This window comes from Garra rufa, chromosome 20 (assembly GCF_049309525.1).
Source record: "Garra rufa chromosome 20, GarRuf1.0, whole genome shotgun sequence".
In the NCBI taxonomy this organism is placed as follows: Eukaryota; Metazoa; Chordata; class Actinopteri; order Cypriniformes; family Cyprinidae; genus Garra; species Garra rufa.
In genome coordinates this window covers 6,844,702-6,864,471 of record NC_133380.1, presented here as the reverse complement: position 1 = coordinate 6,864,471, position 19,770 = coordinate 6,844,702, and the positions used below count along the sequence as shown (strand labels likewise).

The window sequence follows — 19,770 nt, the reverse complement described above, 5'->3', positions numbered from 1 at the left end:
TTACCCTTATGACTGGTTTTGTGGTCCAGGCTCACATATGTGATTATAAATACTAATAAACCACCAATATGCTAGTATTATGAATGCTAATGAGCAACTGCATCCTTAAAAACAAAGGTGCTTTAAAAGGTTCTTCACAGAACCTTTCAGTCAAAGGTTCTTTAAAGAACCATTTCTTGCTTACCTTTTTATAATGTGAAGAAGCTTCTTTCGCCACAAAGAACCTTTTGTGAAACAGAAAGGTTCTTCAGATGTTAAAGGTTCTTTAGGGAATCATTTAATCAGAAAAGGTTCTTCTATGGCATCGTGAAGCACCTTTTTTTTAAGAGTGTGGTTAATGGTGAGAATGGGTCCCTAAATATAAGTGTTACAGATTTTAAAAATATATATGTGACCCTGGACCACAAAACCAGTCATAAGGTTAAATTTTACAAAACTGAGATGTATACATCATATGAAAGCTCAATAAATAAGCTTTCTATTGATGTATGGTTTGTTAGGATAGGACAATATTTGGCCGAGATACAACTGTTTGAAAATCTGGAATCTGAGGGTGCAAAAAATCAAAATACTGAGAAAATCACCTTTAAAGTTGTCCAAATTAAGTTATTAACAATGCATATTACTAATCAAAAATTACATTTTGATATATTTACAGTAGGAATTTTACAAAAAATCTTCATGGAACATGATCTTTACTTAATTTCCTTATGATTTTTGGCATAAAAGAAAAATCAATAATTTTGACCCATACAATGTATTTTTGGCTATTGCTACAAATATACCCCAGCGACTTAAGACTGGTTTTGTGGTCCAGGGTCACATATATTTTAAATAAATATGCTTCCTGAGGCTGTATTTATATGATCAAAAATACAGTAAAATCTGTAATTTTGAGAAATTTTATTACAATCTAAAAGAACTGTTTTCTATTTTAATATATTTTAACATTTTATTTATTTGTGTGATGCGAAGCTGATTTTTCAGCATCATTACTCCAGTCTTCAGTGTCACATTATCCTTCAGAAATCACTCTAATATGCTGATTTGCTCTTCAAGAGCAAAATATGTAATACATTTTTTTTTCAGAATTCTTTGATGAATATAAAAACATTTATTTCAGACCGAAATCTTTTGCATTTTTAAGTGTATTTACTTTTGATCAATTTAACGTGTCCTTGCTAAATAAAAGTTTGAATTTGATTAAAAAAGAAAGAAAAAACCTTACTGACTTCAAACTTTTGAATGGCTTTGTATCTTAAAAAAAAAAAGATTTGCTTTTAAAGAGAATTTGTGCGCTCTCATTATGTGGGTCACATGAGAAAAGTGCATCCAAATAAGAGCTTAACGATGAAGCGTTAATGATACGATCGCAGTGTGTGACAGCGCCAGGACGCGGAGCAGCAGGGAAGAGACTGCCGGGCAACTGTCCTCTACACACACACAAACACACAAACACACATGTAAACACAAGCGTTCCCACTGAGCCTCGCGCACACACACACACGTGCACACAGACACACACACACACACACACACACACACACACACACACACACACACACACACACACACACAGCCCCTCTCCGCCCCCGGCCTGCCTTTACATAATGGCACTGATTTCAGTCTGCAATTTGCCATGGCTGTTTAGTGCAGCGAGTGCTTTCCTGCTCCTAATGAAGCCTGCGTGACTCCAGGCTGTCTTCAGGGGTCACAACCAGTGTGAGTTCACACTGCTAGCGACGACTGGAGATACGCAGCCGACATCACCCCCTAAACACTCACACACACATTCATCTCCTAATATAATTAAAGCAATGAAAGCACTGCGATGATTGTGTCGTCGTATTAATTTGAAGTTAAAAGAGTGCTTGTATCTGAGTAGTGACTCTTTATGAAACGATCGGTTGGGTAATTCACTCGTGATATCTCATCTCTGGATATTCAATTGCTTTTATAGCACTGATTGGTGGGTTTGAGATCATATACTGATGTTCCTCTGCTGTGCATTGTGTGAGTTCTGGCTTTGTGTTTGTGTTTTTATATGCAAATCTGTTCTGGTGTGTGCATATTTATGCGTGCTAACCTTGATATGCCTTGCAGATCTTGGCATTACTATCGTTCTAAGATGCTTCAAGTGTCGATAATAGGCCTGTGACAGACTCAGTTTTGCGGTAGCAGCACCCCACACTTTTTGACTTTGAATTATTGGATTTTACTTTTATGCCAAAAATCATTCGGATATTAAGTAAAGATCATGTTCCATGAAGATATTTTGTAAATTTCCTACCACACATATATCAAAACTTTAACTTTTGATTAGTAATATGGATTGCTAAGAACTTCATTTGGACAACTTTAAAGGTGATTTTCTCAATATTCACCCTCAGATTCTAGATTTTTAAATAGTTGTATCTCTGTCCTATTCTAACAAGCCATACATCAATGAAAAGCTTATTTATTTGAAAAAATGACACTTATGGTTGGTTTTGTGGTCCAGGGCCACATCATTTATGTCTTGTTTTTCCAATTTGCTTAAAAATACTCCTATAAATTACAGTTTTTGCAGTTTCTGCTTTCTGAGTTCAGTGCGTCCAAAATAATGAATAGTTTTTCTTTTTCTTTTCTTTTTTCTTTGATGTTTGATCTGTAATGACATCAAGGACTATATTAATTCCCTGTGAGCTATGTTAGGTACACTGTTACAGTTTGCAGTATTTTTATCATTTTAATTCAAACTAAATATTAAAATTTGAGGTTGGTCTAAGAAAATAATTTGAAAATAGGAATAGGTCAGAAAAGGCTTGCTGTTGACAATATGAAATTATGAAAAAAAAAATCACAACTATATGACAAGCATCATTTTATTTTTTATTTTATTTTTTATATTTTATTATTTTATTTTATTTTTGATCTGACATCAAGGAGTATATTAATTTCCTGTGAACTATGTTGGGTACATTATTACACTTTGCAACATTTTTTTATTTCAATTTAAACTAAATATTAAAATTTGAGGTTGATCTGACTAAATAGCATTTGGTTAGCCAGACAAGGCATGTTATTTGAAATGATAAAATTATGGAGAAAAAAAAAAAAAAAGATTTATCACAAAACCATTATTTTTTTTACATTTAATTTAATTTAATTTAATTTAATTTAATTTAATTTAATTTTTAATAAGATAAATATGTGCAGTGTCACATACAAACAATTTGTTTAGGTATGCAATGCATAATAATAATAAAAATGTGTTGTTTTTAAGACATGTTAATTGAGAAATTGCATTGAATATATTTGTATTTGTTAAACGACATTAACTATGATAGTTTTACTTGATAAGAAAAAATATTTCATTATTGATATAATTTGTATAATTATTATTATGCAAAGAGTTATATACATTATAATAATAAATTCATGAATAATATTAATATTAATCATATTATTATTTATGTTTCTGAAATGTAGTTTTTGTGACTTCATATTAATTAAGAGACTACATAACATATTTGTACTTTTAATTTAGTTTGAAGTGAAGTGATATAAATCTGTTTATTCGTCTTTTTTCAGAAAACGTAATAAAATTGACTGATGTTTATCCTTAAAACAAGGAAGAAAAAACAACTCTTTGCCATTGGGGTAAATACGGGTATTTAATTCAAAAGGGAAGACAAATTTATTTTTCTTATCCCATTGGCAAATAATTTTCTCCTGCCTAAAGCATAAACCTCAGTAAATTTGGTTGGATTTCTGTGCTTTCTCTCCTCCCGAGTCCGCCGTGCAGACTCCTCCAGTCTCTCTCTCTCAATAGAACAGCACATAAAGCGCCCTCTCCCATCAAAACAATGACGTCTGAGGAATACCAATGCGTGCCCGCTGCCGTTTTGTCAAAGTTTAATTTGGCTGATCTGCTTTGTGTCGTGCGCCTCTCCTCTCCTCCACAAGGGGAGTGCATCTGAGGTCGTAATTAAACACCACACGCTCATTCATGTGCAAATGCACCCAGGGCTCTTTGAAAGCGAACCGATGGAGGATAGAATGAGGAGAAAATTGATAACAAACAGAGTGAAGGAAAGCGGGAGGGCAAGGAGGAGAAAGTGTCCGCTCGTCTCCTGGAGTTCATGTTTCCTGCTCGAGTTGTAGTGGACTTTGTAGGCCAGTGAACCGAGAAGACCCGTCTGCACCGTGCTGAATTTTAAGCAAGACTAGAATAGAAACCGCTTGCGCCGAACGGACCTTCGTTCGTAAATTCTCACTGGTTGTTCTTAAAGGTACATAATCAACCAATTAAAGCGCTAATGATCCGTATCAGTTTATCATCAGAGTTGACAAACATGAAAGTCGAGGTAATTGATCCATAACAGACGTTTGATTGGTTGGAGGGACGCACAAACGCAACACACACATATATATTGTGAGTCAGCGTGTGTTTTATCTGACTTTCAGCTAGGAGAGACTAAGAAAGAGAGATTGATCTGTTCTGTCTCTGTGATGTACACACCTACTGGCAGATCTAGACACAAACAGAATATATTCAATATACCGACACACTGTACTTGACTGTGATGATAGTCTAAAGACTGCTTTACACTTCATCTTCTGCTTTGTTTTCATCACACGTGTCCACCTGTGCAAAGTCAGACGAGCTGAGCTGCCGTTTTCAATTCGTTCTCTATGGGAGCTGAGCAGCAGGGGATTGTGGGATTGACGGCGCTGCAGAGCGAGCGGTGAGAGTGTAAGGGGCCGTTCACATGTAGCGTTTTTTGCTCGCTCAAGTTCGTTATTTCAAATGTAGACGCGCGGCTTGCGTGCGCATAATGGAAGCGACGCGTCGAGATAAAAACATCTCAACTTTTCAGAATGCCGCAAGCGCACCGCAGGTCATGTGACATGAACCAACCAATCAGCTTCCTTGCGTTTTTCCGTTACATTGAAATCTCTGTAGAAACATGAAGGAGCAGCTCATCATTGTGGTCCAGGGATTTCCTGAACTTTATGATTTGTCAAGCCCCCATTATTTTGACGCTAATAGAAGAAACAATGCATGGAGACGCATAGGCTTGGAGCTAGAGCGCAGCTGATGGTTGCTTAGAAACGGCAGACGCTTTCCGGAGCGCAAGCGCCCGAGCGCTTTGTTGATAAGGAAGAAAGCGGCGTGCCTAGCGTTTTCCATGCGTTTTTAGGTGCGACATGTGAACGGCCCCTTAGAAAGTCGGGAAGTGCTAAACTTCTCGTGGACGCGAAACGTCTTGCAGACAGGCGTTGTGATGTAAAGGTAGTTTTGGGCTTAAATCACATTGTTAAATATTATCATGCATATAGATTTGTGAACAGGTTAATGAAACTTGCATATTTTGGGATTTTGGAAGTAATGGTGGCATTTTTCTACTTCTTCACAATATATGGACATTTCATGTTCATTGATGATAACAATTTAACAATTTTCTTCAGAAATATATTTTATCAATTTAGAGTATACTGAGTATACATATATTTTCTGTATATGTAAAAAAAAAAAAAAAAAACTATTTGCCATTGGGGTAAATGTAAACACTTTTATTTTATTTTAAGCATCTGCTAAATATCTGTCTATCTATCTATCTATCTATCTATCTATCTATCTATCTATCTATCTATCTATCTATATATATATATATATATATTAGCTTTTGTGGTGTGTTTTTGAGTTAAGTGAGTCTTCAGTTCAAAATAATGAATAAAAAAAAATTACCATTTCTACAAATACCTACAAAAATAGATTGAGTTTCATTTTCTTAAATTTAATGTAATATTCTTTTAAGAAGGGTAAAGGTTAAGAGGGTACTTAATTTTACTCATGTCCAAAACCCTATGACAAACATTGGTTTATTTTATTTTATTTTATTTTATTTTATTTTATTTTATTTTATTTTATTACAGGTTGTGAAGTGTGTCTTGAGTTCAAAATTAAATTAAATGTTTTAATTAAATTTAATTAACTTTTAATTAAGAAAATATTTAATCTTACTCATGTCTAAAATCAAAACCATGTGACAAACATTTTATTTTATTTTATTTTATTTTATTTTATTTTAATGAACACATTATGGTAAATGTCTTCTTTGCAATATTTTTATGATTTTATCTCAAACAAAAACTTAACAAAAAGCATATTGTTATGCATGTATATAACATACATATATATAAAATAGTTGCAGCCCATGATTGTCATGAATTATCTGTGATTGACGTATGGAAACACTTGTACTTGTAATTCACAAACACAACAAAGCATCCTGAGACGTTTTGACATGCTGCATAATGAAATAATACTGATATGGTCCAGTTATTTTCATCACACATTCACTGAATAAAGAAGCTCTGTCAGTGTGAACTCACACTCTCTCTCTCACACACACACACACACACACACACATCAGTTTCTCTTTGATGCCCACCTCTTGTTTGAGCGCCTTCCCATAATCCCGAATGAGCAGTTTGTCAGACATGCCTTTTATTAAAACACCAAAATAACAACAGAGAGCTTTGAAGGTTTCATCGAACATAGCGCTCTATTCCTCCAGGAAATAAACAACCGCTTTTCACACAGCAAACAGTAAGTGTGTGTGTGTATGTGAGTGTGAGAGGAGGTCGTGGAGATGTAAGCTATGGCCGTTTCAGACTGTGTGTGTGTGTGTGTGTGTGTGTGTGTGTGTGTGTGTGTGTGTGTGTGTGTGTGTGTGTGTGTGTGTGTGTGTATCGCGTGCCTGCCATAATGAATTGTGCGATGGGCCATCTCTCAGACGGTACGTCAGCTTCTCTGGCTCTTCCCGCTAGTGCTGCATGTGTTGGCGCGCTGCAGCGGCAGACAGACTCTCTGCTCTGCACTAATGCTTTCTGGCAAGACACTGGGCATTTATTAGTGCAGAGAAGGAAATTGCGTATGTGTGCATGTGTGAATGTTTGCATTAATGCTGTCACGAAACCCAACATAAAAGGGATAGTTCACCCAAAAATGAAAATTTGATGTTTATTTGCTTACCCCCAGGGCATCCAAGATGAAAGTGACTTTTTTTATTCAGTAAAAAAAAAAAAAAAAATTTTTAACTCAAACCGTTGAAGTCTGTCAGTCATATAATGGCAGTCAATGGTTACCAAACCTTTAAGAGGCAAAAAAAAAACAAATGCAGACAAAACCAAATGAAACCCTGCGGCTTGTAACGATACATTGATGTGTTAAGACACAAAACGATCGGTCTGTGCAAGAAACTGAACAGTATTTATACCGCAACGTTCCACTGTCATTGTTTACACAGTTCGTAGCGGCTACTCACAATGGTAATTACTTGTGCTTATCCTGATTCTGGCAACCAATTAAAAACTAAAAGATTACGTTTCCTTGTGCAAACTCATCCGGGAGTGTTGACTTTTCACAGACTACATTGCCAGAGCACCTTGATGCGTTACGCGCCGGCTGTTGTGAACGCACTCAATACAGTTAAACGTTGCAGTGGATCAGAGGTAAATAATTACATAAATACTGTTCAGTTTCTTGCACACACCGATCGTTTTGTGTCTTAAGACATCAATGTATCGTCACAAGCCACAGGGTTTAATTTGGTTTTGTCTGTGTATGTTTTTTTGACTCTCAAAGCTGTGGGTCCCATTGACTGCCATTATATGACTGACAGACTGCAACGGTTTGAGTTAAAAATCTTTGTTTGTGTTCTACTAAAGAAACAAATTCATCTACATCTTGGATACCCTAGGTAATGGAATAGTTCACTCAAAAATGAAAATGTGATGTTTATCCGCTTACCCCACAGCATCCAAGATGTGGTGACTTGTAGGAAAGATTTTTAACTCAAACCGTTGCAGTCTGTCAGTCATATAATGGCAGTCAATGGGACCCATGGCTTTGAGAGACAAAAAAACATACACAGACAAAACTAAATTAAACCCTGCGGCTTGTGATGATACATTGAGGTCTTAACACATAAAAACAAACAGTCTGTGCAAGAAACTGAACAATATTTATATCATTTTTTACCTCTGATCCACCACCATGTCCAACTGTCCTGAGCGTGTTCACAACAGCTGGCACGTGATGAAGAGCAAGCACCCATAACTTCAGTTGGTCAGGCTCAAAATTTGAAAAGGTGAAAAGTCAACACTCCCGGATGAGCTTGCACAAGCAAACGTAAACTTTTAGTTTTTAATCGTTTGCAGCAATCAAGATAAGCACAAGTAATTGCCATTTTGAGTAGCTGTCATACCAACCTCTCTGCGCAGTATAAACAATGAGTGACGTATACACTTCTGTGCATGCGTCTACTATGCAGAGTGTTAATGTAAAAACAGCCCATTTGTCATCAGAAAATGTAAGAAAAATCTGCTAACTCTAAAAATATCAGATATATGTATGAGCTTTAGCAGTGAAATGCAACTTAAAACAATGGATTTTTAATATACCGTAAATATTAATCAACAATATTGACAAAATAAAAGGAGAAATCAATGTGGTACTCTAGTGGTACCGGTTCAGGTTCTTGCATGTTGACGCGACACGTGCCGGCTGTTGTGAACACGCTCAGGACAGTTGGACATTGCAGTAGATCAGAGGTAAAGAATTATATAAACACTGTTCAGTTTCTTGCACAGACTGATTGTTTTGTGTCTTAAGACCTTAATGTATCGTCACGAGCCGCAGGCTTTAATTTGGTTTTGTCTGTGTATGTTTTTTTGACTCTCAAAGTCGTGGATCCCATTGACTGCCATTATATGACTGACAGACTGCAACGGTTGTTTGTTTGTGTTCTACTAAATAAACAAAGTCACCTACATCTTGGATGCCCTGGGGGAAAGCAGATAAACATCACATTTAAATTTTTGGGTGAACTATCCCTTTAAATGGTCGACAGTAATAGCCAATTCTAATTCCACAATAAAACACTTGTTTATTTATAAGAAGCTAAGTATGTGTTGAGTAGCACTTAACCTTTTAATGTAGATTACCTTATTTTGCATGCAAAAATGTTGATAAAATGACAGATTAATTACCGTAACCACAAGATTGATTGATTTCTCCTTTTATTTTGTCAATATCGTTGATTAATACTTTCGGTATATTAAAAATCCAATGTTTCAAGTTGCATTTCACTGTCAAAGCTCATACATATATCTGAAATTTTGAGAGTTAGCTGATTTTTCGTACATTTTCTGATGACAAATGGGCTGTGTTTACATTAACACCCTGCCAAGATGGGCGTTTGGATTATGAAGTGAATGCGAGCATCTGCGCACATACACACAGCATGTGAGCGTTCAAAAGCAGTCAGACAGCAATCTGAAACCAATAGAGTCAGTGCTCAGCACAGCCAATGATGTAGAAAGACTGATACCATTACTTACTGGACGTCCCAAGTGTGCATGTGTGTGTGTGTGCTTTTCGTGCATGTGCCTTTTTATGAATGTGTGTTTTTGAGTGCTTTTGTTTGTGCCTTCTTGTATATATATATATTTTTTTTTTTTTTCTGTTTACCGAATGTGGATTTGTTTGTGTTTGCGTGTGCTTTTGTGCATGCTTTTTGTGTTTGTGTGAGTATGTTTATGTTAGTGCATGCACTTTTATTTGTATGTTTGTGCTTTTTTCTATAGGTTTTCTTGTGTGTTTATATACTGTATGTGCATTTGTCGGTTTTTTGTGTGCATTTGTTTTTTTTGTGTGCTTTTGTATGTTTGCACCTTTCTACGGAACTGGTCCAAAGTCACAGTTGGTCTTGGAAATAAAAAGTATGTATGCAAATTGCGTAATATCCAAGGTACATTTTTGTAGTATTTGTGCAGTTCATTCTCATATTGTATTTTCAGAAAGTTTTGGAATATTTGTCCTCTCCCCAAATTTGTCACTACTGAAACACAGTAATAATAATTTATTTAGAAGGGTTATATTGACCTTTTTGGTAGTGGGAGTAATGCCTTGGTAGCAACCACGTAACATTACAGAATTTTAACCCACATACTAAAACAATACTAAAACACACTAAAATACAAAAAAAAAAAAAAAACTTTGGAAAAATAAAATAACTTTCAAAAATAGTGACGTTCCTTAAAGTTACACACAGATTTTCAGACTTTTGAAAATAATTTACCTCAAAATGATGGGATATGAGATTGAGTGACACATAACAACATTTAATAATTAAATTATTATAATGTTAATGTAAAAAACAAACATTAGATAAATGTCCAACTAAGACATTACAGATATTACTTTAATAGAACCTTGCAAGAACATTAAAAATGTTCCCGAGAATGTTCCTTATAAGCTGGGACATTTTTGTGTGTGTGCATGGGTGCTTTTGTTCATGCATGCTATTTTATTTATGTGTGAATTTGTGTGTGTTTGTGTGTGTTTGTGTGTGTGTGTGTGTGTGTGTGTGTGTGTGTGTGTGTGTGTGTGTGTGTGTGTGTGTGTGTGTGTGTGTGTGTGTGTGTGTGTGTGTGTGTGTGTACCTGGTATTCATCACGTTGTGGGGACCAAATGTCCCCACAAGGATAGGAATACCAGTAGATTTTGACCTTGTGGGGACATTTCTCAGGTCCCCATGAGGAAACAGGCTTATAAATCATGCACAATGAGTTTTTTTGATGAAGTAAAAGTGTGCACAATCTCCTGTGAGGGCTAGGTTTAGGTGTAGGGTAGGTGTAGGGCCATAGAAAATACGGTTTGTACAGTATAAAAACCATTACGCCTATGGAATGTCCCCATAAAACATGTAAACCCAACGTGTGTGTGTGTGTGTGTGTGTGTGTGTGTGTGTGTGTGTGTGTGTGTGTGTTTAGCATTTATGTGTGCATGCTTTTTTTGTTTGATTTATATGTGGGCTACTGTCTGTGCATGTACTTTATTGTGCATGTTTCTCCATTTACCTTTGTGAGTGAAGTCCATTTATTGTGTGTTCACAGACATGAGTCAGACGTGTGTGTGTGTGTGTGTGTGTGTGTGTGTGTGTGTGTGTGTGTGTGTGTGTGTGTGTGTGTGTGTGTGTGTGTGTGTGTGTGTGTGTGTGTGTGTGTGTGTGTGTGTATTGGGAGGGTGGTGGTCCTGAGCGAAGCAGGCCGTCCGAGAGGTAGTTGAGCAAGATGAAACGAGAGGGGTCTGGGAAGTGGCAACATGTCAATATGAAATAGAGAGAGAGAGAAAGAGACAGGAGCCAGAGGAGAGCGACGAGAGATGATGGATGAGAGACGCCGCGTAGGATGCACTGAACCATACGGGAAGAGCAGAGGAAGAAATCTGACGGAATTGGAAAAGAGAAAACACAGCGAGCTGAAGATACGTGAAGGATGAGCAGGTGCTGACTAGAGTGGCGATACGTCCGTGTGGTCCAGGAAGACGCTATTGACCATCAAGTGAAACAGCGAGAGATTCCCGCCTCTATAAAACATACAACGCATGGAACAGCGTGTCGCTGCTTTGAAGTTGTGCGCGTTGGGTTGACGTGTTTTTTGACAGTGGTTGGTCATAGTTCATCTTTTGATTTGAGTGCCGGGTGACCTGATTCTGTCGGCCCCAAGCTCATGAATAATCCAAAACAAACAATCATATACAAACACATTAATGCATTCTGCCACGCATAGTACACAGCCTTCAATGTGTCCGTCATCTGAACCTGTGTTGTGTTGCACATCGAGAGTCACAGATCAGATTGGTCAATGTATAAGAGTTTTTAAAGACATTCCTAGAAAACATGCACTCTTAAAAATAATGCCCAAAATACAGAAGTATTTCACTTCTAGTGTTGTTGTTTGTTTTTTTTTTGATCCAAAATGTGTCAAGATACATTTAAAATGCAACCTAATTATTTGTTGCTGAGATTTAGATCTTGTACTGTAGGTCCTCTTTTCCAGTCATTTAACCCTTAAATTTGAAGTACTGCCATTATGTGCAACAGTTTGAAGTGAATTTTCACTCTCAAAAATAAAAGTGCTTCATGATGCCATAGAAGAACCTTTTTTTCGTCTAAATGGTTCTATAAAGAACCTTTAACATCTGAAGAACCTTTCTGTTTCACTTAAGGTTCTTTGTGACAAATAAAGTTCTTCAAATTATAAAAAGGTAAGCAAGAAATGGTTCTTTAAAGAACCCCTTGACTGAATGGTTCTTTGTGGAACCAAAAATGGTTCTTCTATGGCATCGCTGTGAAGAAACTTTTAAAGCACCTTTATTTTTAAGACTGTGTTGAATGTAAAAAAAAAAAAATATATATATATATATATATATATATATATATATATATATAATTTCTTTATAATAATACACTGCCCTATTTTTACAGTTGTTGTTTTTTATTTATATATTTATTATTTATTTACATTTTTTTTTTTTCATAAGTTACAGTCAAGAATTTTTTTTTGTTTTTGAGTTAATGTATACTTAGTTAGAAATGCTGGTGGCATACAATCTCTTAAAAATAAAGGTGCTTCACGATGCCATAGAAGAACCTTTTTGTCTAAATAGTTCCATAAAAAACCTCATATTATAAAAAGGTAAGCGAGAAATGATTCTTTAAAGAACCTTTGACTGAATGGTTCTTTGTGGAACCTAATATGGTTCTTCTATGCCTATGGCATCACTTGAAGAACCTTTTGAAGCACCTTTAATTTTAAGAGTGTAGATGATTATTTCTCTTTACTATAAAATCCGAAAATCCTTTGTGTGGTTCAGTGGTCGGTTACAAGAATAAAAAATCACATTTGATGGAGCAGCTTGAGGTAAATTAATTTACAAATGTCCTTTTTTCATTTTCTAACAAGAAATAACTATTGTAGTCATTAAATATTCACTTGGTTATTTCTAAAGCTCACTTAAATTTGTTCTAGATCATTAGACTTGACATTATAGTGCCTTGGAAGCCTTAGGAGGTGCCTTCATACAAAAATTATTGACTGACTGAACAGCTGAATTGGGTTTTGGTCACACAGCCTGTGAGATAATGCATTTTTCTGTGTGTGTGTGTGTGTGTGTGTGTGTGTGTGTGTGTGTGTGTGTGTGTGTGTGTGTGTGTGTGTGTGTGTGTGTGTGTGTGTGTGTGTGTGTGTGTGTGTGTGTGTGTGTGTGTGTGTGTGTGTGTGTGTGTGTGTGTGAATGTATGTGTCAGAAAGGAGAGAAGAGAGGTAAACCTCACGGGCAGATCACCCTCGTGAGTCTCGGTGTCTCTTGATGATAAAGACTGAATTCAATTATTTAGCAACACTTGCAGAACAGACAGCAGCTCACTGTTCCTCCTCTAGGGATGAAGTGCGTGTCTGCCAGAGTACATCTGCTCGGAAAAAAAGCTGAATTTATGACTCAAATAGCGGTAATGAAATACCAGAGTAATTAGCATCTAATGGTAAATGGAAACGAAGTAGCTTCTTGGAGATTTTGAGCCTAAAATAGCAGGTATACAGCGTTCTTTGCATTCGAGTTTATAACTCCTGAGTGTGTTCGATCATCATTTGTCACAAAGATGGAGAAATGTTTTCTGCAATTACAATGGACACTGATTGAAACGTTCAAAACGCATGATTCAAAACACAATTCAAAATGCATTAAAAACCATATGAGAGACAGATGGAAGTTGTCATTCGCATTAAAGTAATAGTTCACCCAAAAATTAAAACTGGCAGCATTTACTCACCCTCATGTCATTTCAAACCTGCCTTTCATCTGCTGAACACAAAAGAAGATATTTTGAAGAATATGAATAACCACACAGTTGATGGTCGCCATTGACGTCCATAATTTTTTTTTTTCCATACTTTTGGACGATCAAGTTTTGGTGACCCACATTCTTCAAAATATCTCCTTTTATGTTTAACAGACAAAATAAACTCATACAGGTTTGGAACAACTTGATGACTCACCAAGTTTTTGGTTGAACTATCCCTTTAAAAGAAAAAAAATGTTTAAATTAGCTCCAGCTCTCATTAACATGTTCAAATCTTTTCCGTTAATTTGTTATAAAACAATGAATGGTTCGTTTATAAATGATTCAGTTCTTGAGTTCAACTCACTGACTCATTGATTCAATTGTAAAAGTTAATGACTCAGTGGAAGGGAGAATTATCAGTGAATTTGTGTTTGTGCACAAGTTGTATAGTCAGCATGCTGTTGTTGCTTTTGCATCTTTATTTTGAAGCTTTTTAAAACATTCAGGATTTCTCTCCATATAGTGGACTTCTATGGTGCCCCCGAGTTTAAACTTCTAACATGCATTTTAAATGCCGCTTCGATCATCTTACATCGCTGCATCAGTACATCTGCAGCAATGTAGGACGATTTTGAAGTTGAAGATGGGAGTTTTTCAACCTACCTGAAACCGGAATACACAGAGTTGAGCTAAACAAGAGAAGCATTTAAGGTTGAAAAGTATATAAATTTGTCAATTTTTTTAGAAAATAACTGATCGTTTTGCTGGATAAGACCTTTATTCCTTGGCTGAGATTGTTTAGAACCCTTTGAAGCTGCATTTAAAATGCATTTTGGAAGCTCAAACTTGGGGGCACCATAGAAGTCCACTATATGGAGAGAAATCCTAAAATGTTTTACTCAAAAACATAATTTCTTTACACCTGTAGAAAGAAAGGCATGAACATCTTGGATGACAAGGGGGTAAGTAAATTATCAGGAAATTCAAAAACTCAGTCCACGTTCATTGTAATTGCATTAACAAGAAAGTTCAACACGGTCTGCAGAATCTCCTTTGTGTTCCATATAAGAAAGTAAGTCAAGTGGATTTGGAACGACACAAGGCAGAGTAAGCTATGATTTTGAGTGAACTATCCCTTTAAATTAATCTATTAGGACTTGGGGTGTGATTAAATGAGACTGGAAACCACAAAGCTATCCCAGTCTAGTCGAAAGCAGACTTTCCCAAGTGTGTGCGGTTGTAGGCGCTTCTGATAATGCACATGTAGGCCTCGTTCAGCAAGGAATGATGGAGAGTTTTGACTTCAATTAATTCTTCATCATTACATTAATTAATCTAAATCTATAGTTAATTAATTATGCAGTATATTTTTTCTTGTGCATGTTTAAAAAGTCAAAAGGGTTGTTGGATGATGTTTTAAATTGGAAAATTAATATTCATAACTCCTAATGAAGTTTCTAGAATGACCCTCGATTCGTGGCTTTACTGAGATTTAATTAACAATCCTGGCAGCCGACACCTTTGACAGAATGGGTGGCATAATCGAGCCGCGTGGAGTGACTTATTGTTCGAACACGATAAAACATACAAACATTAATATCTGACGAACGCCGAGCTCTCTTAAGATCCTCAAAGACACAGACATCTCATAATATGCCATTCACAAATTATCCTGGCAAACATTAGGAGTAAAACTGCTTAAGTGTGAAAATAATGTCATGCAAGACTGAGCAGTAATGAATATATTAGGACTCAGGCATCTGATCCAAGGTCAGAGGAAAATTTGCAGCAACATTTATAGACCCCGTAGAATTTTCAATAATTGCCGTCCTGTCATAAAAGTTTAACCCTCAAACCATGATATTGATGCCAGACATTGACCGGCAGCTAAATTAATCACATTACTATAGAGTGGGAGATTTATTACACGTTTTTTATTTATTTGTGCACATTATTGTTTTATTTGCTTGTGTGGACTTGTTCATATATTCTCAAGTCAGATATTCCAAATATTCTGGGCATTCAGCGCACATCTATGTGACATTTCACCCAGTTTAAGTCAATATTGTGTATTACAGCTGTCTTTGTTTGTGGGAATGCATACTGTTAGTCTGTATGTGGGCTGTCAGTGATGCTGTCTGTCAAGCCCACAGACTCCACAGACACGGCGTCTCTAGACTGATCAAGTTATGTTCACATCAGCACTTATGTGTGTGAACTCCGCTTGACCTCGGCGTCCTTCGGTGATTAACCCATCACTGCAATCAGTCAACACGCTGACCTTTATCACCTACGCTTGACCCCGAGTCAACACAGGCCAATAGGACGCTAGATGTAAAATGTAAATATGATGCTAGATTTAAACAGTATGCTTAAGAAGCTTGTTAATCCTCATTCTGATATACGAGCATCCTGATCTCTAGTCATATATGCACACACTACTAAAATTTTTTAGTTTTTATTTATAAAAAAAATACAGTACTTGATTAAATTTTCAATAAACACAGTAATGTTGTGAAATGTTACAGCTGAAAATGATTGTCTCTTTTTAATATATTTTAAAATATAATTTATTCCTGTGATGGCAAAGTGAATTTTATCAGTTATTCTTGGTATTTTTAATAATGGTTCTTAATATTATTTAATTTGTTGTTTAATATTTTTTGTGGAAACCATAACACTTTTATTTCCCTTCAGGATTCTTCGATGAATATAAAGTAAAAAAAAAGTTAATTAGTTTAAACGGAAAACTTTTGTAACATATTAAATGTTCCTATTGTCACTTTTGAAAAAAATAATAATTAGCCCAGTTTTATCAAAAATACTGAGCAGCACAACCATTTTAAACATTGATAATCAGTGTTGGGGGTAACGCAATGCAAGTAACGCAAATATGTAATCAGATTACTTTTTTTAAGTAACTAGTAAAGTAACATATTACTTTTTCATTTACAAGAAAATATCTGAGTTACTTTTTCAAAAAAAAAAATTGTTTCCTTTATGTCTTTGCTGCTGACCTTTGTAGATCCAATTCAACCATACTAATAAGCAAAACTTACTTTAGATTAACTAACATTTTTATGCATTATTTTTCTCATAGCTGAAGAGACTTTGCAGATTACATGAGATGTGTTACATTAGATGTGAATTTACTTTTCCTTCAGCCCTAGGCTTATTCATTTCACTTTTTGGTGTGAAAGGGCTTTTTACATTTGCTAAAAATCAAACTTTTTGTATTAAAAACAAACAAGCAAGCCCTGCCCAGATTTAAAAAGTAACACAAAAGTAATGTAACGGATTACTTTCCATAAAAAGTAACTAACGTAATTAGTTACTTTTTTTTTTTAGGGAGTAACGAAATATTTTAATGCATTACTTTTAAAATTAACTTTCCCCAACACTGTTGATAATAATAATACATGTTTGCAAATAAGCATATCAGAATGATTCCTGAAGAAACGTGACAATGAAGACTGGAAAAATGGCTGCTGTAAGTAAATATATTAAACTAAAAATAAATTAATTAAATATATTAATTATTTTAAATGAAAGTAAAATAATTCTTTTGAATTGTAATATATTTTCACTGTACACATTCGTGGCCATCTGCGTGTATGTACACAGACTTTAGGGCTGTTTACAGTAAATGAGTTTTTGCACTCCACACTCTTAAAAATAAAGGTGCTTCACAATGCCATAGAAGAACCTTTTTGTCTTAAATTATTCCATAAAGAACCTTTAACATCTGAAGAACCTTTCCATTTCACAAAAGGTTCTTTGTGGCAAAAAAGGTTATAAAAAGGTAAGCAAGAAATGGTCATTTAAAGAACCTTTGACTGAATGGTTCTTTGTAGAACCAAAAATGGTTCTATGGCATCACTTGAAGAACCTTTTGAAGCACCTTTATTTTTAAGATTGCACTCCTTTTCCATTATTTTCTATGTAAATGTGCATCATAACTGAATGTGTTTGAACATTGCTGTAAATCTTTTGCAGAATTTCTAAAAATGCGACTCTTAAGTTAAAGGAACTTCGTCTTTTGTCTCTAATCTACATGCAAAATGCGTTGTGTAAGTTCCCCCTAACAGTAACAAACAGTCCAGACTGAATGCAAGACTGTCCCTAAGGCAGGATCTTCTGTTCATCGTCAACCCTGGCTGGATTTTTGCTATGAGTGTTGTCTGAAAACCACTCCAAAAAAGACAGCAAACACTCCTCTATAATCCTGCGAATGTGCGGCGTGTCGGCGTAGCCCTCAGCGTTTGCTACTCCACGTTCAGTCGACAAGATCAGAATGTTCTCTCTCAGTAGGCAGCGGCCATGTTTCATTAATCAGCACCCGCCATCTCTCCGAATCAACCTTCTCCAGCCGGTCCCCCGTTCCTCACCCCTACCCGGGCTCCGCGAGGCCCTTCCCATCCCGCCGTCAGTTCTCTCAGAAGGAGCCGTTGACGGGCGCAGGGGTCTTTTCCATCGCCACGCTGAGGGGCTTTTTAATTTAAGGTAATTAATTGCTGACCTCGTTTGACGCGGCACTTTATGAGTCTTTGGCGACAGCCTGTGATTTTCTGTGCTTCCCGCTGCTAGCGAGAACTCCTGCGATGATGCTGGCGCGACTGAGAACGAGCGAGAGATTGTACGGAGGAATAGTGTGGAGGGAGAGGTTGTTGTGATGTGATCCGAGGGGGAAAACATAGAAAGGATCTGGTGCTTTCTAAAAGAGACGAGTGATTTCCCCAGTCTGCCGTTCTTCCTGCTCTGGTGGAGGCTGCATCCCTCCGTCTGTCTCCAGACTTGACTGTCAGGGGCATCCACTCCATTTAATCAAACACATTTTTGTGATTACATTCGCCTCCACGTTCCAGAGAGAGAGGGGGAGAGATGGAAAGAGGAAGCGGAGAGTGTTGTGGATCAGTAAACCACCTAGTGCCACAGTGTCTGCTGACAAAGTAAATCACACACACATAAGAGACGAGCTGGGCAGCCCATTACGAAAGCTCTTCCAACTCATCTTTTTCTGAATCTCTTTCTCTCTCTCTTGCTCACATATTGTGTTATTGTTTGCTCACCCTTATGTCTTTTTCTGTGGTAGAACATAAAAGGAGATATTTAAAGGGGAAGTTCACTTCCAGAACAAAAACCTTACAGATATTTACTCACCCCTTGTCATCCAAGATGTTCATGCATTTCTTTCTTCAGTCGTAAAGAAATTGGTTTTGAAGGAAAACCTTGAAGGAGAACCTTTTTGTCTAAATGGTTCCATAAAGCACCTTTAACATCTGAAGTACCTTTCTGTTTCACAAAAGGTTCTATGTGACATATAAGGTTATTCAGATTATAAAAAGTTAAGCAACAAATGGTTCTTTAAAGAACCTTTGACTGAATGGTTCTTTGTGGAACCAAAAATGGTTCTTCTATGGCATCAAAAGTGTATAGTGGACTTGTGTGGTGCCTGCAAGTTTGAACTTCCAAAATGCAGTTTAAATACAGCTTCTAAGGGCTCTAAATGATCTCAGCTGAAGAAGAAGGTTCTTATCTAGCTAAACGATTGGTTATTTAAAAATAAAATTACAATTTATATACTTTTTAACTTCGAAAGCTGGTCTCCTCTAGCTCTGCGTCGTGTATTGAGGTTCAAAACAGTTAGGGTATGTCGAAAAACTCCCATCTCATTTTCTCCTTCAACTTCGAAATAGTCCCACATCGCTGTTTTACCTTTTTTGGTAAAGAGCGTTTGATCTTCTCTGCATGGTCCGTACTTCTGCAGCGATGTAGGAAGATTTTGAAATTGGAGAAGAAAATGAGAAGGGAGTTTTTCGACAAATTTTACAGTGGTTGTGAGAAACTGTGCCTTGTAGGACTCTCCAGTTCTCCGTCTAACCATTAGACGACCAAGTTTTGAGCAAAACTGAAAATTTGACTTATCAGAGATGGCACAATCTCAGCCTGGCTCTTCTTTGCTTATTATTGATGAAGGGCTTATGCATAATTTTAGACCTGACCCTAGGAGCTTGTTTCGAACCGTCCTTACTGTGCACTTTATAGCTGCCATTTGCCATTCTTTTTGTAGGTCACCTGATGTCACCCTACG

At 36.4% G+C, this 19,770-nt stretch overlaps 1 protein-coding gene across 1 annotated transcript in view; it reads left to right on the top strand.

The window, feature by feature from the left end:
- Positions 1-19,770, top strand: part of camta1b (calmodulin binding transcription activator 1b) — a 395,800-nt gene that overhangs the window by 185,997 nt on the left and 190,033 nt on the right. Inside the window, 1 exon segment of the mRNA XM_073825386.1 lies at positions 11,103-11,105. Coding sequence (XP_073681487.1) covers positions 11,103-11,105 — 3 coding nt within the window.